At 35.4% G+C, this 23,984-nt stretch overlaps 1 protein-coding gene across 1 annotated transcript in view; it reads right to left on the bottom strand.

The window, feature by feature from the left end:
* ITGB3 (integrin subunit beta 3) overlaps nt 1-23,984 on the bottom strand; it is a 73,113-nt gene that overhangs the window by 30,277 nt on the left and 18,852 nt on the right. Inside the window, exon 2 of the mRNA XM_015832215.1 lies at nt 20,982-21,064. Within this exon, the coding sequence (XP_015687701.1) occupies nt 20,982-21,064 (83 nt within the window). The remainder of the gene's footprint in view (nt 1-20,981; nt 21,065-23,984) is intronic.

The raw sequence follows: 23,984 nt of genomic DNA, 5'->3' as shown, positions 1-23,984 counted from the left end.
ATACTATAAAAAAGAGACCTTTGAAAAAGTTCAGAGAAGAGCAACTAAAATGATCAAAGGCTGGGAGACTAAAACTTATGAAGAATGGCTGCAGGAATCAGGTTTGGTTAGTCTAAAGAAAAGAAGAAATAGGGGAGACATGTTGGCAGTATTCAAGTATTTAAGGGGTATTCAAGAAGAGGGCATCAAACTATTCTCCAAAGCACCACAGGGCAGGACAAGAAACAATGGTTGGAAACTGACCAAAGAGAGAAGCAACCTGGAATTAAGGAAAAATTTCCTAACAGTGAGGACAATTAACCAATGGAACAGCTTGCCTCCGGAAATCGTGGGCGCTCCATCACTGGAGATTTTTAAGAAGAGACTAGATAGTCACTTGTCTGAAATGATATAGGTTCTCCTGCTTGAGCAGGGGCTGGACTAGAAGACCTCCAAGGTCCCTTCCAGCTCTATTCTATTCTATTCTATTCTATTCTATTCTATTCTATTCTATTCTATTCTATTCTATTCTATTCTATTCTATTCTATTCTACCCTACCCTACCCTACCCTACTCCACTCTACTCTATTCTATAACAAATGATGTTCTGCAAACTATACTCTCACATAATATGCATTTAATTTCAGATTATGGCTCTGCCATGGAAAATTTAGGTTGCTTGTACCGAAGGCATGCTTTTCCCTCTATAACAGTGGTCCCAACCTTTCCAGCTCTGCAGACCAGCAATGGCAGCAGCAGAAGGGGGGGGGGAGGATGTGCTTTGCACCCGTGCCTGCTGTTGCACAAATGGAGCTTCACACACTTGTGTGCTCGCCTGCCGATTGCATGGACTGGTTCCCAATGAACCGCGCCCCACTAGCTGATTGCAGACTGGGGTGTTGGATTGCCCTGCTCTATAAGCCATCTGCAGATAAACCCAGAAAAACAACTGGAAAGCCTAATTTTCAGAGTTGATTATCATCCTTTCTTTGCTTAATTACTAACTTTGGTATTTGTATACTATAATTTTGTAATAAAAAGTAAAAATATAGAGCAAGTATTTTTTAAACATTAACAAGTATGCATTTATTGTAAAAGAAAACCACAAATAATTCAAATGAATAAACCATTTCTAGGAAAATTATGACGGAAGCAAATAACTGTTTCAATTTTTCTGAAGTAAGATAAATGATAGTATTTAAGGCACATGAGATAAATAATTTTTAGATTAAATATAAAAAGAGCTATATTCCTTAGCGTATAAGATCTGCCGTAGGTCTTTTCTGCCACAATCAGTGAGGCAGGCCAATCCCATTGGAAAAAGATGGTTCCTCAGATATCCTGGACTCAGGCTATGGAGGGCTTTAAATTCAACACTTTGAATTGGATCTGGAAACTGACTGGCAAGTCAACACCAACTTGATAGCATATAATGAATTAATCCTTTGAAAACAGATATTATATACAGGATAATCTAAGACTTAGTGATCAGTAGACAAGAGAGAGAGGGGGGGATAAATAGACAGACAGACAGATAGATAAGCAAACAGACACACAAAATGAATGAATGAATGAAACCTAAAGAGGGGCAAGATTTAACTTCAACAAGAAACTAAAAACCAATATCACTATTGAATAGTGATTATAAGTTATTTATAATGTCTTAAGCAGATTGTAAATAATTCTGAAGAATTTATTAAAGAAGATCAATGTATATTTTACAGTTTAAAAATAATGCCAGAAAGATGATGGACATTATAGAACACTTGGAACAGCATAATAAAAAACAAGTTGAATTATTTTTTTAAATGCAAAGAAAGGTTTTGACAATTTAAATTGACTTTTTTATTTAAAGTTTTGGAAGAAGTGGATTTGGAGAGAATTTTATAAAATGGGTAAAATCAACATACCTCACAGAAAGAACAAATAATTTTTGTTAATAGAGATCTAACAAAACCTTGTGAGAGACAAAACAGAACTACACAAGGTTGTCCATTATTTCCGTTTTTGGAAGTTTTAAATGGAAATATAAGGTACAATGAAAGCGCATAGGAAAATAGATGTAAAAAGTTTTAAAAATACAAGTTGAGAGCTTTTACAGATGATTTAATGCTGGTTTTGGAAAATACTTTAAAGGGATTGAATTATTAATGAGAAAATTAAAAGAATTTGTTGCTTTAGGTGCTTTTAAAATTAATAAACAGAAGATGGTAACAAACATATGAAGAGGTAAGATTTAGCTGAATTGATGAACAATACATGTTTTAAGATTGAGAAAAATGTAAAATATTTGGGTATTAATTTGACAAATATAAATTATATGTTGTTACAAAATAATTATGTTAAAATATGAAATGAAGTTTAAAAAGTTACATTAAGAAAGGAAAAATTAGAATTGTCGCTATTGGGAAGAATTTCTGTGATTAAGATGAATATTCTACCTAGAATGTTGTTGTTTTTTAGACCATACCTGTTTTGACAATTAATGTATCATTTAAATAATGGCAGAAAGAAAGAAAAATTGCATAAAGGTAAAAAGAGTGAATTAAATCTAAGGTGTTACAAGATGCTAATGAAAAAGGAAATTTGGCTATATCTAATTTGAAATTATATTTTGCAGTTTGTTGATTAATTTATATGAGAGATTAATTTATATGAGAGATGCTGAGAAATAGAAAATTATTGGGAGTTAGAAGGAGATGATTTGAGGTTTGGGTGGCAAAATTATTTGTGGTATGTTAATGTAGTTTTTAAAGATCACTTTGTTAGAATGCTATATTGAGAAAATGGAATAGATATAAATCCAGAAAGTAGTTTTCATTACAGGAAGCATATTCTAGAAAAGAAATGATAATTAAATATAAATATTATTTTATAATAACATAGTAATATTTTCATAGGGAGAGGTCAAAATAAAATCAGAAGATCTGACCATAAGAGGGATATGCATGTTAATATTTTTCTTAGGTACTATTATTAGAAAGGTTTAAAGAAGATAAAAAGAAGTTTTGATTTTGAATAGTGTAAGAATTAATCTGAAACTGAATTATCTATAAATGATGAATATGTTATTGCTAAGTGAATGCTGTTCTAATTTTCAAAGGATTATTTTCTGTACTAGACATTCAACCCCAATAGTTTACACTGGAAAGAAAACCAGCTTAATTTCAATCTTAATTAAGAGAATTTCTCTAATTAAGGATAACATTTGGAATAGAAATTTAGAGGGAGACTTGGGAATACTCTTATTGCAATAATTATATTCATTTGTGCATCGGATTCTAAAACAGCTTCTCACAAGCTGATAAGGAGTGCGGCAGCTCACGTGATAGGCCACTGGGTTGGAGATTAGGAGACCCACGTTTGAGACCCAAGTGCTGTTGCATGGTGGGTGAGCTCCTGTCACTCGGCTTCGGCTCCTTGATGGGGACATGAAAGGAGCCACCATGGGCATCCCCTAGGCAATGGTGATGTCACCAGCTAATCTTTTCAACCCAGAAGTGCATACAACCTGATAAGATAATCCTTGACTTATGATTGCAATTAGAACAATAATTTCAGTCAAAAGTCATGACTGTTGTAAATCAAGGCATCCATGTGACTGGACCCAATTTTACGACTGTTTTTATATGTTCACTAAGTGAATCATATAATCGTTAAGTCCAAATCCATTCTCCTGAATGGGTGTTTTTTGTCAGAAACTGGCAAAAAAACTCACAATGTATGTTCATATGACCATATGACCATATGATGCTGCAACCAGTCATAAATGTGAGCTGGTTACCAAGTGTCTAAAATACGGTCATGTGACTATAGGGGGGGATGGAATGACATTTTACAATGGCCAAAAATGCTTTATGGGCTGAAAAGCACCCTTTTCCAAGGTCATTGTAATTCCAAACAGTTGAATAATCAGATGTAAGTCAAGGACTACCTATATCTTCCAGATGTGTTCACTACTTTATCCGTTTTGGAATAAAGAATATTTGTAAGAGGTATTTCCAACGATCATTAATATTGAGTTCATGAGCACAGATTCTTTTGGAATGATTTGAAATTCTTCTTTCCAGTTTTCTTACCACAACACGAATGGAAAAGCCGATATTAGAAAATAATTCACATATTAATTTAATTAAAATCAATTTGATTTTATTAAAAATAGCCATTTCTGCAGGCATAAAATCATAAAAAAGTGAAACAGAATTGGCTGAAATGTATTCAAATACAAAATTCTATCTGCATCCCCATATGTGTCTCTGTGCTCTAGTTATAAAGCATGTTGTAACTTCTCTCCCCCCCCTTTTTTTTTTTTGGCAGGCTTTAATAAACTGTACTGACTTGCTGCATCCTATTAACCTCTGGAAAAATGCCAGGAAATTTTGCTTTTTTTGGAGGCAAAATTCCCTAAACCTGTATACTGCAGTGCTTAGTCACCATTCCCAAAAGCTGGCTCAAAACAGAAAACTGTCTCGCCCAAAGACTTATCATTTCCTTCAGCACAGAAGGGAGAGAACAGAAGACCAAAAAAGGAATAAGCAGCAGAATGTAGCAAGGCAGATACTATGGAAAGGAAAGCAGAAAAGCAGAAGACATGGAAAGGAAATACAGAATCAGCCTGAGACTTAGAGATATTTGTGTGGTTCCTCAGGAAAAAAGAAAACATCATTCAGGTTTTCAATTACATTTTTCCAAGAATAGACTTACACTAAAATAGGTTTCGAATTGCCAATATTTAGTTTTTAAAGAAATAAACATCGTGGTACATTTAGTAGATTTCACTTGTGCACTAGGAACTGAGGGAGCTCAAGGCATGAAGAATGAGCCAGACTGTATTGAGGTGGGGACGTTCCTGCTTTTCCCCCACTGATCCCTCCAGGCAAAATTACAGCATCTTGATCAAGATTGCTGACAGGGGATGGAAGGAGGCAGAGTTTATTCTTGTCTTTCCTCATAAGTTCATGCAGATAATGGTGTAGGAATGAGCTGAGTGTGAACTGTATCCTAGCCCAGTCTATGATTCTTCAGCAAAAATTCCTTCACTCAGAAAAGGTTATTCTTTCACTCTTCCTGAGGATAGGTAGTCCTTGACTTACAACAGTTCGTTTAGTGACCATTCAAAGTTACAATGGCACTGAAAAAAGTGACTTATGACCATTACAACATCCCCTTCATCATGTGATTAAAATTCAGGTGCTTAGGCAACTGACTCACATTTATGAGGGTTGCAGTGTCCTGGGGTCATGTGATCACATTTTGCGACCTTCTCACCAGCAAAGTCAATAGGGAAGCCATATTCACAGAAATTTTGGGCTCAGTTGTGGTAGTATGTTGAAGACTACCTGTATCGGGATATTGACTGCCTGTCCCTTCTTAAAGGGCACATTTTTGTATTTTAAAACCTTTAAGGTAAAGATTTCAGTAGGTAGGTTCAAAAACTATTACAATGAGTGGTCCTCCAAGGATTGTTAGGCCATGGGGCTAGGGAATTGCAATAGATCTCAGAAGAGAGCAGTGGGAATTCACTTCTATATTATTGTCAAGAAAACTACATGGACATGTCCATGAAGCACCAGGAGTCAAATTTAATTTGAAAATAACTTTAGGATAAAGATTGAGAATTCTGGCTGGGCCAAATATTGCTCCTGAAGAATTCTTTTAAAGAACACATTAAATACATATTTTACATAAATTAGGGACATATTTACAAAGATCATTCTTTTTTCCTCTCTTTGTAGTCTCCTGACTAGAAAAATGACATTTGGGCTGTGGCTAGGTTATTGAGTGGTTGCAACCTAATGTCTTGTTTCTTTTTTTTAATAGAAATTTTATTAAACATTATGATTGAAAGCATAAAAATGAGTTCAAATTAAAAGAATAAAAAGAAAAAATAAACCTGTACAAAACAAAAACAGCAAAGAAAAAATATAGTAAAGAAAAAAGAAAAATACATAAAAAATTACTTCCATCTTCATTACATCAGTGTAAACAATTTTAGCAAGATGTTATCTTCTCTTAAAGAACAAAAAATGATATCAAGTTCTGATATCTCTTTTCTATAAAGAAATCCTTAAAAACCTCATTGATCATTCATGATCAGTAAAAATCCACTAGAGATTGTATAGTATAGTATACTGTATAGTACAGTACAATGTATAGTATTTAATTTAACCTTGATCAAATAAACCAACTTTATATTCCTCCCTTTTACTTTTAACAATCTTTATTTTAATTCCTTCAAATAATATTCTAAACTTGATTTCTTTTCATTTTTTTTATTCCTTCTCACAAAAGTCTTCAAAATTTTAACAACTCTCTTTTGTAAATCCAATAGAGAAAAGTTATTCAGATCAATATTTTGGTATGTTCTTTGTATATTCCTTTTAATTATTAAGACATCAACTAGTTACATTTATATATTTGGTATAGCATTTCCCCTATATCACTCTTGTAGCCTGTCATTTTTAAATCCACTTTCAGATGAAGCTCAGTCTTCTCTAGTAAAACTGTTCTTCATTGTTCAAAAATATCCTTCAATATGTCCAATATTAAAGTATTTTGCTCCGTTCTATATTAGAGTCAAATTTAAGTGTTCTTCTCCTTTAATCCTAATCTTCAGTTCCTTTGGGTTTCTTTTAGTGTCCAATCTTCATAGTCCCACCTTATTATATATATTTTAAAGAACTTTCCCATTGTTATGGATTGTTATGAAAAAATTCAAACTTTATTTCAAATCCATCTGATCCCTTAGTTGATTTGCAACTTTCCAAAATCAATGTTCTAATCATCCTTCTGCTGTTTAAAAAAAAGTCCTTAAATTTATATTTAAAACTTCTTTCACTTAAAAATGTGGTTAAAAGAATGTATTGCTTCAAAGGTTCCTAATAGCTGAAACAAGCAATTTCCAAAAGTAATTAGAAAAGGAAACTCTGTGTCCAGAAAGACGCCAACTTCTGGGGAAGAAGTTGAACTGAAGTGAACTGAAGACAGCTCTGTTGAGAATGAAGCTGATGACCATGGTGGAATGAAGAGCTAGAAAGTGGATTGGCTTTTTGTGATTAATCTCAGGATAATATATTTTGGATCAAGTGCCTCAGCAATTGCTCCTCATGAGGAGACTACAGGATAGCGATCTCCAGTGGGCTTAGAGCAATGGGAGATGAGAAAATGCCATCCTAGCACAATACACTGTTTCAAGCGTGTCCATTCCCCCTTGCTTACAAAAATAAATAGGGATAGTGAGAAGAACTATTAAGAATGATAAATTAGTGCATTATTCCCCATGGCAACAAATGTATGAACGGGCATGTTTCCTCAGCACAGCCATTTTGTGAGAGTAGCCTTGGGTTAATCTCAAAATTCTAGAGATGTCCATTTGTTCAAATCATTCAAGAATCTCTACCCTAAACTGTGATACTGTAAAAATAGGTTGGTTGAAATGTTGTATTGTAAAGAAACAATCATATTCCATAGCAGCCATGAGCAACTGAGCAACTTTGCTTTGCATGTGCATATCCAAAATATACATAGAATTGGAACTGAACTGATCATAAAGGAGTTTTTTAAAGGCATCTGGATTTATACATTGTACTAAGCTGTGATTTGCTAGCTGGCTGTTGACTATATCACAGTTGGATGAACGGTGACATCCACAGCTAATAGGCCCCTCTGTCACCATACTGCAAACTTTTGGAATCTATCCACCCAAAGATGACAGCAGTGTGTGTGTGTGTGTGTGTGTGTGTGTGAATAAATAATAAAACCTTTTTGCTTTAAGATAACCTATCATCCCCAATGAAGAATGTAAAATTTTCAACCTTAGCCCTCCACTATTGTCACCAAATTATTATTCTGCTGCAATTCTCAGAGGTTTTTTTAAAAAATTAAATACAGAAACAGCAATCTATTTACATTTTGAAGCATTCAAAGCATTTCATGTACATTATAATTGTAAGGCTTGCTCTCAAACTGTTAGGGTGAGTGAATATTTATTATTTTTATGTTTATAGCTAGGAACAATGAAGGAAAGAGCAGCTGGGAAAGTGACTTTAGATCATTTAGAATACTTCTAGATAAGATTTGTTTCCCCCATATACAAGTAGTCCTTGACTTACAATCACAACTGGGACCAGAATTTCATTCACTAAGAATGCAGTCATAAAGTTAGATGTCATCTGACCCCATCACTTAGCCACCACAATTCCAGCATTTCCATCTGGTGTTGTTTACCAAGAATCACAAATTGATGGATTCCTGGGGTGCCACAGGGAGATGGGAAAGTCCTGGGAGGCCAATGGAGACCAGTTGGAGATGCAGTGCGATGCAAAGCCATAGCTGCCAATCGAAGCTTCAGTCAGCCAAGCAGTATGGTACAAAGCTGCTCTGCCCAATGAAGCCTCAACTACTCCACCCAGCTCAGCAGCACTTATGAGTGCAGGGCACTGCAACTCTCCCCACCTAACTATCCTCCCCTGACCTATGTCCTTTTGGCTGCCCTGTACAGTGACTCAGTGCCTGTGCTGGGGCTGAGTCTCAACCAGTTGCCACTGCCTGTAGGCTTCTACTTCATCCCTAGCCCCACTGAGAAATGCTATCTCAGGCTTCACATTATGGCCATTAATGCCAACACCATTATGCAAAGTCCTAGTTATCCTGCTGCTCTGTGGCTCACCAACTCTGCTGCACCCCAGTGACTACTATCATCTCATGCTGTTCTCCAAGCCACATGTCCCATTTTTTTTCTTCAAGATGTGCATCCCATTCCTTCTCTGAACTGTGGGTCCCATTCTCATAGTCCTTCAAAAAGGCTATGGCCTTCTCCTAGTGCACTATTTGGAGAATGGCAGGGGCCATTTCCCAGGAGCCCCTGGGAAGACCAGAAGTTTTCCAAAAGATCATGAAAATGGGATGCACGGCTAGAAAAAGACATGATCAGGGAAGATAATTAGTTGGGGGGCATTGCAGCACGTCTGGAATCACAAGTCACAAGAAGAAGTGCTGCCAAGCATCAAAATTTTGACTATATGATCATGGGGTGCTGCAATGGCTATAACTTTGGACATTGTTCATAAGTCCATTTGACTTTATGAGTGAGATGGATGGTCTCTAAATCTGATAAATAAATAAAAATACTTTTGAGTGATTCCCTGCACAAAAGTATTAACTGGATTACTGTATTTTATTCTAGACTGTTCATCATGGCAATGGCTCGGAGCCAAATACTACTAAAGCAATTTCTCCAATTTCTGAGCTCTTGCATCTATTCACATCACTGTTTTATGATCTTTTTGTGGGGAGGTGCTGTAAGGAGCACTTTTGAGCAATCTTAGTTTTCTCTTTGATCTGGAGAGGAGTTCAGAGACCCGATTCCATTTATCAATTCCGCTTTTTGCCATAGCTGTTGGCTCCACTCTCTTCAATTTGTAATCTTTTCTCTGGTTTCCAACAAAGTCTCAGAGCACTGGGAACTGGGAGAAAGTCGTCTCACCTGAGTGGCAGTTTGGAACTTTCAAATAGTCACTGGGTTCAGTCATTTCCTCTCTTAATCATTTCTGGAACTGGCTTGTTAACTGGTTTATAGACCTTAGGGGCAAGTTTCACTATACTATTATACTGATTGTCCTTTGAGCCTTAATGAAAGAAGTTCCATGTAGGTTTAAGGACTTAAAGAAAAAATACTCAGAAATAAGCAGCAAAAGGTTGATTAGAACAAATTGATTTTGGAAAGTTACAAATAGACTAAGGAGTCACATGGACTGGAAATAAGATTTTGAAACTAATTCTAAGAATGCTTCCTGTGAGTTGTTTTATATATATAAAGATTTTAAATCTAAGGGTAAGAAATCTTTCCAATGGAAAATGTGAATTAGAGAAAAATGTGATCAGAGGAGACCTTGAAGGCCGGTCACTAGAGGCAACCAGAAAGAACTAAAGAGTGCAATAAAGGAGGAGAAAAACATTAATACAGGATGGAAAAAAATATTTTAACTGGAAGAATTCAAAGATACTTGGCAACAGTGTACTCAGAACTTTCTCTTAAGACCATCTGCTACTGTAAAATGGGTTTTAAAAATGAGATAGAAGAGGCTATAATTAAGAATCAGGCTGCTTTGGATATGGATTTTAAAATGACAGACTACAAAAATACAATGACAACGATGTTATACATGACTTACAAATGAAACCAGCTAATGTTTTAATAGCTAAAAGGGACACATACAGATAATAAATCCCAAGAGTGACTTGGATATGTGGATTTCAACTCAGAAGATTTACCGGGACATCTTTTTTTTACCTTGGACTTATAAAAATGATATGTTATACTTATGAAGGGATTCCTGGGAATAGATAAAGACAAAAGAAATCAGCTTTTGAGACATTGCTTTAAATGAATAATAAATATCAACATACTGAAAGACAAAAAGAAGGAATATAAAGTTGTCTTATTCAATCCTTATTAATTTTTTCCTAGTAGCTTTTAATGAGCTTTTCTTGACAGGGACTGAATGACAGGGCTCTAAAGATTTGTTTATAGATAAGATATGAGAAGAATAGGGTTTTTGTTTTGTATTTTTAAAGAAAGTGATAAGCTGCGGTATTAAAACTGAAAGAATGGGTTAATCATGCAAAGGAGTTTCTGAGAGGAGATGAAGAGAACATGATAAGAGATTGACTTGTGGGATAATATTTGAAGGGCTATTAAAGATCGAGATTTTTAATAAGTTGCAATTTTTTCTTGATTAAGTTTGAATGAGGAAGTTTTAAGGATTTATTTATAGATATTTGATATGGAAAGAAGGGATTTTATCTTGTTCTTTTAGAGAAAATAATAAGTTATTGTGTAAAATAAAGAAATATGAAATTGATTTAGAGAACTGTATATGTATGTTTGTGTACTTATATATGTGTGCATGTATATGTGTTTTTTTTTTCTTTTAATGGACTTTTGCTGATTAAGATTGATTGATGAGGATTTATTTGTTAATAGATAAAAGGTGAGATATAGGATGAAGATATCTTTGGCTGAAATGTTAGAAAAGGTAATAAGTTACTGAAATTGTGAATGATTGAAGGGAGAAGTCATTTCTTTATATATCTTTTTTCTTTATATTTTTCCCTTCTCTTTTTTCTCTCTCCACATGTTTAACTTTTCTTTTTCTTTTACATATTTTTCTTAGTTTATATTTTTTATATTTGTATTTTAAATTTTAATAAAAAATATTGCCACAAATCATTGTTTGTACATATATTTAATAAAATCCACAATTATTGTATATGAGCCTAAAATTCACATTAAGATAGACCTTTGTTTATAAATTTTAGTAATTGGATTCACATAGGACCTTAATCCCAAATCAAACAGATTACAATTCAGTTTAGCATAATCTGGGAACCCAACCATCAAGTGTGTGTTTCTGCAGAATTATTTGCAAATATGTTTTTTTTTAGGACACTTAATTCCAACAATAAATATGTTATTTTTACATATTTATGTAAAAATTTTGTTATCATTGGTGGTCAAAACAATAAACATACTGATTGATTGACAAGGAAAAATAAAATCACAAATGCTAAAATATTCTGTAGAGAAACACACTAAGAGCATTTCTGAGGAACTTTTCTGAGATTAGTAGGTCAAACATTTCTACAATTGCTATCTCTTTATTTTGTAAAGCAAAGTTTTTCAAACATTAGACTGCTGTTTCCTTTACATTTTTATGTCTCAATTGCAAAAATACCCTAGCATATCAGTTTCTGCATATCTTAGTCACAAAGTGCATTGTGGGACTTCATTACAGCCTTGCATAAATTGAGAATGCAACAGAACATGCTGCTCCTAGTATTATTGCATTGTTTCCTTTTTAATTTTTTTTAATGGTAAAAGAAAATGGAAGGTATCCCAGGGAACTACAGGAGAATTACAAATGGAAAACAACATGGTCAACTTCCTTTGTAAAATCCTGTGAGCAAGAGCAGACAATTACAAAGGGAAATTATCATCTGGAAACACTTCTGTGCAACTGAACGTTGCAAACAAAGCTATTCAGAGCTAAATAGCCGTTTCTTGTCTGCCACTGAGGAACATGCTTGCAAGGAAATTGAGTGTTCCCAGATACCTCATGAAATCCAGAATTCATTGTCAGATCTTGCTCTTACTACTTAGCCTGCTCAGATCAATTGCAGTTAAAGAGCTTTCCAAGAGAGAATTTATTTTTCTATGGTTTCTGCCCTAGTATGACCATGCCCTTTTCCCATTTTTATCTCCATGTTTTATTATTATGTTTGGTTTTAATTCTAACATTTGAGAAAATGTGGATTGTAAACTAAAAGAAGAGCAGAAAATCCTGTTCATCCCCTCATTCTTTATTTTAAAATGTTAGCAATAGTATTTTTATTGGAGTGATTTTATTAGGAAAAAAAATATGGAAAAAAAGAAGGGGGAAATCTCATTTGTTAAATTAAATCAACATGTTAGGAAATTGCTTGGCTAATACGTTTTGCATTCGGAAGGGCCTGGTTTTTGGCAAGAAGCAGGAGATGCCTCTGTTAATTCTTACATCTCTTCAGTGAACTGTCTCGGGACCCAGCCAGAAAAATATTGCCATTTTTGGAAGCTTTCTCAGAGGTAAAACAACTCTGTAGCCATAGCTGCTGCTGTCTAGGAAGATGAAAAATGGAACCAGCTGGCAGAGTAGGCAGAAGCGTTGATGTATTGGCCTGAGTTAGTCAACTTTTTTTAAAAAAAGAACTTCTCCAACATGTTATATAGTAAACTGGCAAATAATTCTGGCATAAAGCCTTGCGGTCCAGCCATCACAAATCCACAAATATCTCTTCTTGTGAACAACAGCCAGAATGTCTCACAAGCTCTATTAAACCCATGAGATGCTCAAATTCAAATTTATTTATTACAGCCCTGAAAAATAATAATAATTTTAAATTATATTTTAAATAATAATTTTATTATTCAAGATATTGAACAAAAGAAGTACTATATCCTTCTATATACAGTATATGTTTATATTTATGAGAAAAACAATATGTATAACTGAGTCTAAAAATAAGTGAAAATACAGAAACTAAAATAAATCCAAATAAAATAGCATTGTAAGAAGTTCTAATCCTAAGTAATGTTATAGCATATCATATGAATAGAACTGGGTGATGTAAGAGGATATTTTTGAGTCATCTGAGAGTAATAGCATTAAATCATACTCCCTACCTGAAAATGTCTTCAAAATAGGATATATAAGAGTTTGCTAGAGTTATATAGGTTACAGTCTAGAGATGGTCTAGAGATTCTGTTGAACTATCACTACATGATCATAATCAAAGATGCATAGGAATATCCTTAAAACATCCAAGAAGGACTGCTAAAAGCATAATATCCAAAGTTGCTAAAGTGAAGGCCTTATGAAATTTTAAAATTGGAAGGGATAATAAATGTGGCTGGAAAGGACCTTTTAGGAAGCAAATAATAAATATTGGGGTGTGATACTTTACTTAGGCCTGTTTGGAGATCTGTATTTCAGATTCATTGCCTAAGGGCAGTTCTAGCATTATTAAAGTCTAATATACACTGACTTTCCATAAAGAAGTCCAGCAAATGAATTTTACCTAGGGCTTTTCAAGCCATGATTATTTAAAATGATATCTAAATATTAAAGGGGCCAAACCTATAGGGAGTAAAAATTATTTTAGCCAGAATTTAAATAGGAGAAAGCATGCCCTGGCACCACTGGAACTATGCCTGTTTCCACTTGATAATATTTGAAACCATCAAAATGGCTCCAATAAATACATTTTGGATTATTTCAATAATATTGAGCTGTGCGGGGGGGAAATTTGGGAGCCATAGGGAAACTGTGGAATTACCTTGGTTTGGAAGACCTTGCAGGCTGCAGGAACATAGTACCTTTTGAATGGTAAAATCTTATAGAAAGAAAAAAAAGGAGCATTCCAGGATAAGGAAGTGTGAAATTGTACTCCAAGATATTTAGAGATGCGCATCTGTTCCATTAGAATCCCATTTATTTGGCATTTGTAGATTTTATGATATTGTTGGGCAAAAACTACGACTGTGGTTTTTAAATAATTTGTTAATAATTTTTAACTCTGTAGAATAAAGCTAGTGCTCTAATTGTTTTTCATATTCCCACCTATGAAGTAGTCATAATAACAATATCATCGGCATACAGTAGTTGCATGAATGGATGGATGGTGAACTGGAACAGCGAATGCTTGAATTATTGGATTTAGATATAAATTGAAGAATAATAGGGTTAATATACAACTTTGTTTTACACCTGTTGGAACTGTTTAGATAGATATCCCCACATCTAATTTTCAGAGAAGTTGAAACAGAGTGACTGGATAAACAGCCTTTCCCTTTTCAGACTGTCCCACAGTCTCTTCCTTGGTATTAAATCAAAAGTTGATTTAAAACCAACAAAGCTTACAGAAAAAGGAGTGACAGGGCGCAAGTATTTTTCTGCCAGGTGGTATAGAACCAAAAAATGATCTAGTGTTGATCCTTCCTCTCTAAATCCACCCTGTTTTTAGCAATAATATTTTTATTTCGTACCCAATCCATGAGATAGTATATATATATATATATAGATTATAAACAGGATTTTCATAAGGCTGCTTCTCATGCAGGTGGACAATCGCCTCAAGGTTGCAATTAATTTTGGAATTAAACAAATTCTCTTCTTCAAGCAGTGAAAAATCTATCTAATCTTCCTTGGAATGGTGATATTAGTATGTAATATGAAAATGGTTCAATATGAGTCATGCCAATCCTGATCCTCTCTTTGAGGAGATGTTGGATGGATAACTTTCTAGAAACTATAGTACGTCTAGAAAATGACCTGTTCAATACCATAACAGACAGATCAGTGTGGTCTGGAAGAGTCTCTGGACTACTCTGTTTCTGGAATGTTTAGTTTTATAGATTTCTACTTGTACTCTATTAAAGTAAATAAAGGATTATTGGATGCTTCCTATTAGGAAGGAGCTCATGAAACTGGAAAAATTTGGAGGGAAAGAAATTAAGAGGAAGGCAGTTAACAATTGGTCGGGGGGGGGGGGGGAGAAAACACATTAACCTTTTGTAACCAGTATGTATAAAATAAAGGAAAAAGAAACATTGTAGGATATACTAAACTATAAGACCAATATATATAAGCAGGTTTTTATTAATATGCATATAAAAATCAATTTGAGTTTCATAGTAAATCTTCATACTATATTATTTTTTCAAGAGTTAATGAGTTTCTCAAGGAAATGTGCTGTCAGGAAAAAACAAATAAGAGAGAACTTCAATATGAAAATGTTAATTTTATCATTTTAGGATACTGATAGGATAATCTTAAACTATAGTAGTATACAGTTTGTACATAAGGGAGGGGAGAAGAGCAATTTACAATGTCAGCAGGAAAATGCACCTGGTGGTGCTTTGCAATGGGAGTAGTAGTGTGAGTGCAGAGCAACAGGATCCATTCCTGGTTCCTTGTTCATTCCATCAATGGGGCAACAGGACAGTGAGGATTTATTTATTTATTTATTAAATATATCTGCTGTCCCTCTCACTGTCCAGAGGATTAGTGGATTAGATGACAGACAGACAGACATGGATAGAGATATGCCACATTGTGGCCATGGATGCTAGGTGTGCTGAGCATTTAGAGCAGAGGTGGGGAATGATGATTGTGGACCAACTCTCAGAATTCCTCAGCCAGCAGGAATTCTGGAAGTTGACGTCCATTAGTCATAAAAGAGCCATCATTTCCCACCCCTGATTTAGAGGATGCTGTGATCAGGGAAAGAGTCCAGGTAAGACTGGTGCTTCAAAACAAAGACGATGGGCTTCAGAATTTATTTCTTTTCCTACTAAACCCAAGAAAGAGATTTAAATCCTAAAACTATTGGTGACATGAATCCAACAGTTTTAGTACCTTAGTACCTACAATTTAGGAGAGGAGAGTGAATTAAGGTTTTATTCTATGTACCATTTTTGTTTCTCATTCTGCTATTCTGTCTAAGAGATGAGTAATCTCATATTTCCAGGCTGAGGAATACTCATGCACTATCATGGTAGACTAGGACAAGAAATAGATACTGGAATGGTACTTTATTGCTGCCATGTATAATAACAGAATTTTGACTTTGAATCACTTTCATAACTCCCCTCAACGATTCTTTCATAACTTCCCCAAGTCACTTTTAAATTCCTTTACATGTGCACTTGGACACGACTGTAGCAAAAATCTCAGATCTGCTGCAAGTCTGAGAGATGGCAGCCTGGACTCAGCCTTGGTCTGGGAAACTCCTATCCTTTAACCAGACTCCTAATTAATAATGCCACATACTCCTCACATGGGCAATCTGCATATTTGGTTTACATATTGGCATCCTCCATCCACAAGTAAATTGCAATTCATTTTCACATTTATTATTCAGAAACCTATAATTTTAAGATTAAATTGTGAGGTTTCCAGGGTAGACAGCAGTACTTTTCTAATTTATGGAATCTACCAATTCTACTTATTAATATAAAATGATTGTGTCTTCTTCCTTTGTCAATATATCAGCAGGCACAGATACTGCTCTCTTTAGAAATCTTCTCCATGTAATCTTGTATTTAAAGAACTTTGAAGATTTTCCAGAGATTATGAGACCGTAATGTTTCTTTATTTGGGTCATCATTCAGTAATCTATAAGCCTTAAAACACCAGGAAATAGAACCAGAAAATGCACGTATTCACAGGAAGTAAACTTGTATGATAAATACCAAGTTTGCCTAATTACTTCTCAGTGATAAAGAAATACTAAAAAATGCATTTTTTTGTCTCCCAAATGATACCAAACAGCTTTTTGGAGTTCACTAGTGGCTTCTGAAATTGCCTATGTTTTCTGGCTTCTCATAAAGAATGAATGCATTTTAGGGGTCATTGTGTATGATTCTTTTAACATCTCACTAGTGGGATATGCTTGCCAAATGCTCTTCAAACTCTGTGTTCTGTACAATATCATTGAGCTTTTATTCCATGGTGTTTAATCTTGGGTCTAAAACAACAATAAAGCTACTTGGTGAAGCAACTTACAATTATTCGAGCAATAAAGAAACTTTCAATGAGAAGACATGTTTTTTTAAACTGAAAAAATTCTGGGAACATAATCAAAAGGCTCTACAGAAATGGGTAGGGGGCACTTTGCTTCTCTTTTAAAATCTTCTCCTATTCCTGGCAGATTAGAGCCAAAAGTCCTTCCTTCTTGGGATTTAACAGCCATGGAAAAGCATTCTTTAAATACTTTAAGAGGACTCCACTGTTAATTGGGTTTTCATGATTTAAAAGAAATGCATTCTTCAGATTTTTTTACATGTAGCATTTCACTCTCCTTTACCATGTATTTTTGAGAGTTATTCAACCATAATTCTTCTACTGCAAACTACAAGACAGTTGCAACTAATTTTTTATATTTTTTCCAGTGTAGACTTTCTGTAATATTCCGTTAATACTGTAGCTTGTTAAATTGCCACAGTGTAAGGAAAAGGAAGATAAAATCTGGATGCTTGGGTGATTTAAAAATGTTTTTATTTGTTTGTGAGATACTTTAATCAAAAGAGCAAGAAGATTGGTAAGCGGAATAAAGATCAGGAAACACTGTACACTAATGCACATATATATTAATATATGTTAAGCATGGCTGAAATATTTTACCATTTTAACTGAAAAAATAATGAAAGGCTGATAAAATGGCACATTCCAGATTGATTAATAATATAGAACACTAGCTGATGATAGGTGTTGTAAGGTCACTATGGTATATATAACAACTGAGCTATAATGGAAAAGAAAATAGCTGGGCTCTACTGTGTAAATTTATTTATATATCAAATGTACATAGCTATTTATTTTACAAGAATAGTCTAGGTCAGGGGTCTGCAACCTTAAACACTCAAAGAGCCACTTCAACCCATTTCCCAGAGAAAAGAAAACACCGGGAGCATCAAAACTTGTGCAGGGAGCTTGATTGAAGAGTTTAATTAAAAAGAAATAGAGGCTGCTGTGCATGAGTTCTCTCTCTCTCTCTCTCTCTCTCTCTCTCTCTCTCTCTCTCTCTCTCTCTCTCTCTCTCTCTCTCTCTCTCTCTCTCTCTCTCTCCTCTCCCCCTCTCTCTTTCTCTCTCTCTTTCCTCTCTCTCTCCCTCTCTTTCTCTCTTTCCTCTCCCTCTCCCTCTCCCTCTCTCTCTTTCTCTTTCCTCTCTCTCTCTCTCCTCTCCCCCTCTCTCTTTCTCTCTCTTTCCTCTCTCTCTCCCTCTCTTTCTCTCTTTCCTCTCTCTCTCTTTCCTCTCCCTTTCCCTCTCCCTCTCTCTCTTTCTCTTTCCTCTCTCTCTTTCTCTCTCTCTCTCCTCTCTCTTTTTCTCTCTCTTTCACTCCCTTTCTCTCTTTCCCTCTCCCTTTCTCTTTTCTCGCTCTCTTTCCCTCTCTCTCCCTCTCTCTCCCTTTCTCTCCCTCTCTTTCTCTCTCTCCCTCTTTCTCTCTCTCTCTTTCCTCTCTCTCTTTTTCTCTTTCTCTCTTTCCTCTCCCTCTCTCTTTCTCTCTCTTTCTTTTTCCCCTCTCTCTTTTTTCTCTCCCTCCCTGTCTCCTCTCCCTCTCCCTCTCTCTTTCTCTCTCTCTCTTTCGCTCCCTCTCTCTCTTTCTCTCTGTCCCTCTCTCTCCCCCTGTCTTCTCTCTCTCTCCCTCTCTCTCTCTTTCTCTCTCCCTTTCTCTCTCCCTCTCTCTCCCCCCCTCTCTCTTTTTCTTTCCTCTCTCTCTCTTTCTCTCTCTCCCTCTCTCTCCGATCTTCTGCTCACCTGGCAAGCTGATTTCAGGCTCTTCTCCAACAAGCTGACACACATTATTGGGCTGGCTTTCTCCTGCCCTTCCTGCTTCCTGCAGAGACGCAGCAAAGGGAGGAGCCCCACCCAATAAGCTTGTCAGCTCGTCGTAGAATAGGGTGAGGCCACTCTCTTTTTTACACACACACACACACACACACACAGAGAGAGAGAGAGAGAGAGAGAGAGAGAGAGAGAGAGAGAGAGAGAGAGAGAGAAGGGAAGCACAAGTGCCTTTCTCTGTCTCTGTCTCTCTCTCTGCAAATGGCAGAGGAGGCTGGGAGCCACAGGAGAAGGCTCAAAGAGCCACATGTGGCTCTGGAGCCGTGGGTTGCCGACCCATGCTCTAGATCAGGGGTAGGCAACCTTGGCTCTTTTATGACTCATGGACATCAACTCCCAGAATTCCTGAGCCAGCATGGCTCAGCTTGGAAACCTCTCCCTTTCCCCTCAGCATGCCTGGCTCAGGAATTCTGGGAGTTGAAGTCCACGAGTCATAAAAGAGCCAAGGTTGCCTACCCCTGCTCTAGGTGATCCACATTAAGCAAAACAATTAGAATGCATCTTGAAATCACCCCGCAAAAAACAAGAAACATACATCCAACATGGGAAATGCATGTTGTTTTAATGCAGGCAGTAAAAATTCAAACATAATAGAACCATCTCATGGGGTCCCTTTTCCCAAAGTCTCCTGGAAAAAACCCACATCTTAAGACATTTCTGAAAGACCTAATTTGACCTAGAGGGGGATGTTCCAAAGTGCAGGTGCCACGTCAGAAAAGGCATGCATCCTGAGCCCCATCAAATGGCGTTCCTTAGCAGATGCGACATGCATCATGTTCTTCCCACCTGACCTAATGGGATTGGTAGATATAATCAGAAAGAGGCAGTCCCTCAAATACATTGGCTCTGGGGTTATGTAGAGCTTTGAATGTCAAAACCAGTACCTTGAATTGCACTCAATAGCAAACTGGCAACTAATGCAGTTCACAGATATGTGTCATGTCATGTGTCTGATTAACAAAACACTTCAAAGAACTTTCAGACATTTTTTTAACCTAAAAAGCCTTTATTAGTATTACAGAGTGTCAGCACAGCATGTTGGATGCTAAGATCTGAATTTTCCTTCCTTTGCACATAACATTCCAGGCATTTCCCCTCCCCTATTTTGGGGTCATGATTCACATCTTCCAATTAACTTGGAGGGCAAAGATTCACTTCCGTTTCTTTTTCCCGGGCTTTCCTTCTTTTCTCCTCCCCTTTCCCTGTCACCTGATTTAACTCTAAAAATACCAGACAGTTCTGCATATATTGTCAAAGCAAGAATATTCAATATTAGCAGCGTTGACATGCCACTCTAGGGGCACCCATAACTATCCGTTCTGCTACATTTTGTACCAGGTGAAGTTTCTAGATACTCTTCAAGGGCAACCCCATTTAGAGTGCATTACAATAGTCCATTCAAGCAATGACCCAGGCATGAATAACTATTAGCAAAGGCTACCCAATTATGGATGATTCAAAACCAATACTGATGAAATACATTCTTCCACAATCTCTGGGCATCTGAAATATAAGCTTTTTGAGGTCAGTTTCTTGTCCTTAGAAATACCGTCAAAGGTCTTGTATGGTAACTCTCCAATAACATTTGAATATTTTAATCTGCCCAATGTTTTTATCTGGCTTCTCCATCCTATGGGTTTTACCTATTACTCTGTTATTTAAATATATAATTTACTACACAGTTGGTCAGCAGGTTTCACTACAGATAACTGAATCTGGGCATGCTTCCATACAACGGTTTTATTGTGCAGCAGCCTGCCTGAAACTCATATTTTTTATCAGAGGTCTAGATGGTGCAATATTTCACCAGAATCTCTCTTATTTCCCCACTCTTTCTTTGGCACTTTTTCCACCATAAAAGAATCTGAGGCAAAGGCTATAGGACAGCATTTTTCAAACTTGGCTACACCCTGCTTGTTACTGGTAGCAGTAATTCAAAGCCTTTGTGTCTGTTCTGTTCCATGTACAAAAAAATAATAAACTTACATTGAAGTATCCTTTAAATATTTGATGACAAGTGTTTATTATGCTATAGTATAGGTTTGGTTTTGACTCACCACCTCAGAACACCAAGCACAACGTGGATTTACAGCCAGGCACTGTTGACATGAACTCGCTCCTCTTGTGGTACAGATATTGTTACCTGAAATACAGTACAGAAAAATTGACCCATAGGCCTCAAAAGCATTTTCCTTAACCCCTGGTAATAACAAAGCAGCTGACATAAACAGCTCTTCATTGGTTTTGGCATTGAAATTTACTGGCAATTTGTTATTAGCTGCCCTAATTAAAAGTTCAGCCATCTGCCATTTGGTTTTCAAAGAGTGTTAAAAAAATTTTTTTTCTGATACCTACACAGCCAATATAACACACAGTGTTTGTTCTCCACCTCTGTTCTTATCATGTGACAATGGAGATTTATTAACTCTGCTTGCTGTTGGTTCTTAATACTTTTGTGCATTTAAATGAACATAAACAGGAAATATGCAGACCATTAAGCAATCTGTGCTCTGAATAAGCAGACAGAATCCAGAGAGACAAACTGGAAAACTTTGCAGTACTTGCTTTTAAAGTAAGGCTGATCAGCTAGGGATTGGGGCAGAGTCTATTCACACACTCAAAGTTCCAAATTTCTGATTTGCATCTGTTAATATACAGTTCAAATGACAAAATGACAAATCTAAAACTGTAATATCTAATTCTATTTCTGAGCAGATTTCTTTCTTTCGAAAGTGGAATTAATGTCTGAAGTCAGAGCTGACTCTTGAATTCAATACACACAACTACCTATATCAAAATGTGTACAGGTTTGATGCAATATGAAAAAAAATGACATATAGGGATATTTTGGATATTGAAGGGAAAATAAAATCTAAACAAGAGCTTTTAGACCAGGGCATTGAATTATCATGGTGGCCTCAATTGCAAATGCAACCGAGATGTGATAAAGTTGCAAAAATATATGGCTTTTATAAAGAACAGACAATATTTGATCAGATATTGTTGATCTCCGATGAAAAACTGATTAAGAAACTATATAACTTTCTATTAAATTTGAAAATGGAGGATGAACAAGTGAAAGATATAATGATACAATGGGCAAAAAAGTTTGAATATAATATAGAATTAGAGAAATGGCAAAATCTTTGGGAAAGAAATTATAAATTGACAATTCAACTTCTTATAAAGAAAACTTATATGTTTTATAGATTGCACTTACACCTGCTAGGTTAGCAAAAATATTTAAAAATATTAGTAAATGTTGGAAATGTAACCAAAAATCTGGCACATATTATCATTTGTGGTGGACCTGTGTTAAAGCAAAATAAAATTGGACAAAAATACACATTTGGTTAGAAAAGATGTTAGGAAAACATGTAGATTTTAAACCTGAAAAATAATACCAGAAAAATCTGATAAGCAAAGTGCATATTTAACATTGCATGTACTAACAGAAGCGAGGATAGTATTTGCTCAGCATTGGAAGAATGAAGAAACACCACTAGATGAAGAGATAATCAAGAAAATATTGGACTGTGTTGAAATGGACAGACTTACATTGAGAATCAAAGAGAAAGAAGATACAGAATATTTTCAAACATGGAATTTATTTTATCAATGGTTGAAAAAAAGAGGTAGAGATAAGAATGTAACTTGTATTATTAAGCAAACAAATTAACCCAGACATGATGTTTATTAAGCACTAATTAAATGTAATAATAGAAAATTAATAAATAAAAAATAAAAAAATATGTACAAGTTTTGTTTTTTTGAAAGAGCTAGTTAATATAATTATTTTTAACAAGTGGATGTATGGTAGCAGAAGAAAAGAAGCCCAGTCCTATTTTGCTCAGTAACATCTTTATAGGCATAAAATAAGCAGTATAGAATGCACTGTAGAAATAATTTTTATTAGATGCTGGCAAGTAATAAATCAAAATCTCCAATAGTCAAATACCAAATAGAAAAAATGTGCCCCAAATATTAATTTCTGATCCAATACAAAAATAGCCAGTTTTTGAATCAGACAGTGTTTAAATCATACAGTGTCTTCTACTGCTCCAATTCTCCATTGTACAAGACTGATCTAAGAAAAATATTTAAGGGTTAAAAGTAAAAATGCTAAATACTGCTTTCTGAAGATTTACACAGAACTTCAGAATAGCTAATGCCTACATTCCTTAAGGAATTATCAGCAATATCTTTACAGCAATGCAAAAGAAATGAAATGTATTAACATTGTTAACTTCTCTTAGTTAAATAACATCTCTTAAATATAAAGGGAAATATAAAATACTGGGTTGAAACCTATGTTTGTACTTAAACTATGTTTAAGTACATAGTTACAATATGTAATTAGAATTACATATACATATATATTTTCATATACACATTCACATATATCTACATATACACATATACATATGCCTTCAAGTCAGTTATAACTCCTGGCAACAATTTGGAAAAGTCTATGCAATTTTCTAGGCAGCATTTTTAAAAAGCGGTTTGTTGTTGCCTTTTTTCATTGGGCTGAGAAGGGTGATTGGCTGATATCACCCACTTGGTTTTCATATCTAAGGCAAGTATCTCCTGGTTTTTCACTCTTCATTCGGTATCTTCGTCACTGGACCAAACTAGCTCTCACTGGGGACATTGCCAAATCACAAATGAACTGTGCTTCTATAATACTCTGCTAACAAGAATGAATGGAAGAGTTGGTTCCTTTCTCCTGGGTATGAATGCCAAATCAAGGAAATGATTAGGTCACTCTGGCAGCTGCCACACTCTCAAAGAAAATAAAACCTAGACTATATGTGCTGTCTCAGGCAATTGGATACTGGCCACAATGTCATGGCAGTCAGGTGATAGGATACAGACCTGTGTATATTGGCTAGGAGCAGAAGATCAAACATATCCTATTTTGGACTGTGAGTAGAATCTGCATTTCCAGGTTTTCTCCTTTTTGTGGCTTTAATTTTAGGTGTGTGATAGTATTAAAACTAAACAAAGCCTAGTGTGCAATGTTCCCTCACCACCTGATCTCTATTTGTGCAAAAAGAAGT

Source organism: Protobothrops mucrosquamatus, unplaced genomic scaffold, assembly GCF_001527695.2.
Source record: "Protobothrops mucrosquamatus isolate PMUCROS unplaced genomic scaffold, P.Mucros_1.0 scaffold1, whole genome shotgun sequence".
Taxonomy (NCBI): domain Eukaryota; kingdom Metazoa; phylum Chordata; class Lepidosauria; order Squamata; family Viperidae; genus Protobothrops; species Protobothrops mucrosquamatus.
The sequence above is the reverse complement of the archived record's forward strand: the minus strand, read 5'-3'. Positions and strand labels throughout refer to the sequence as shown.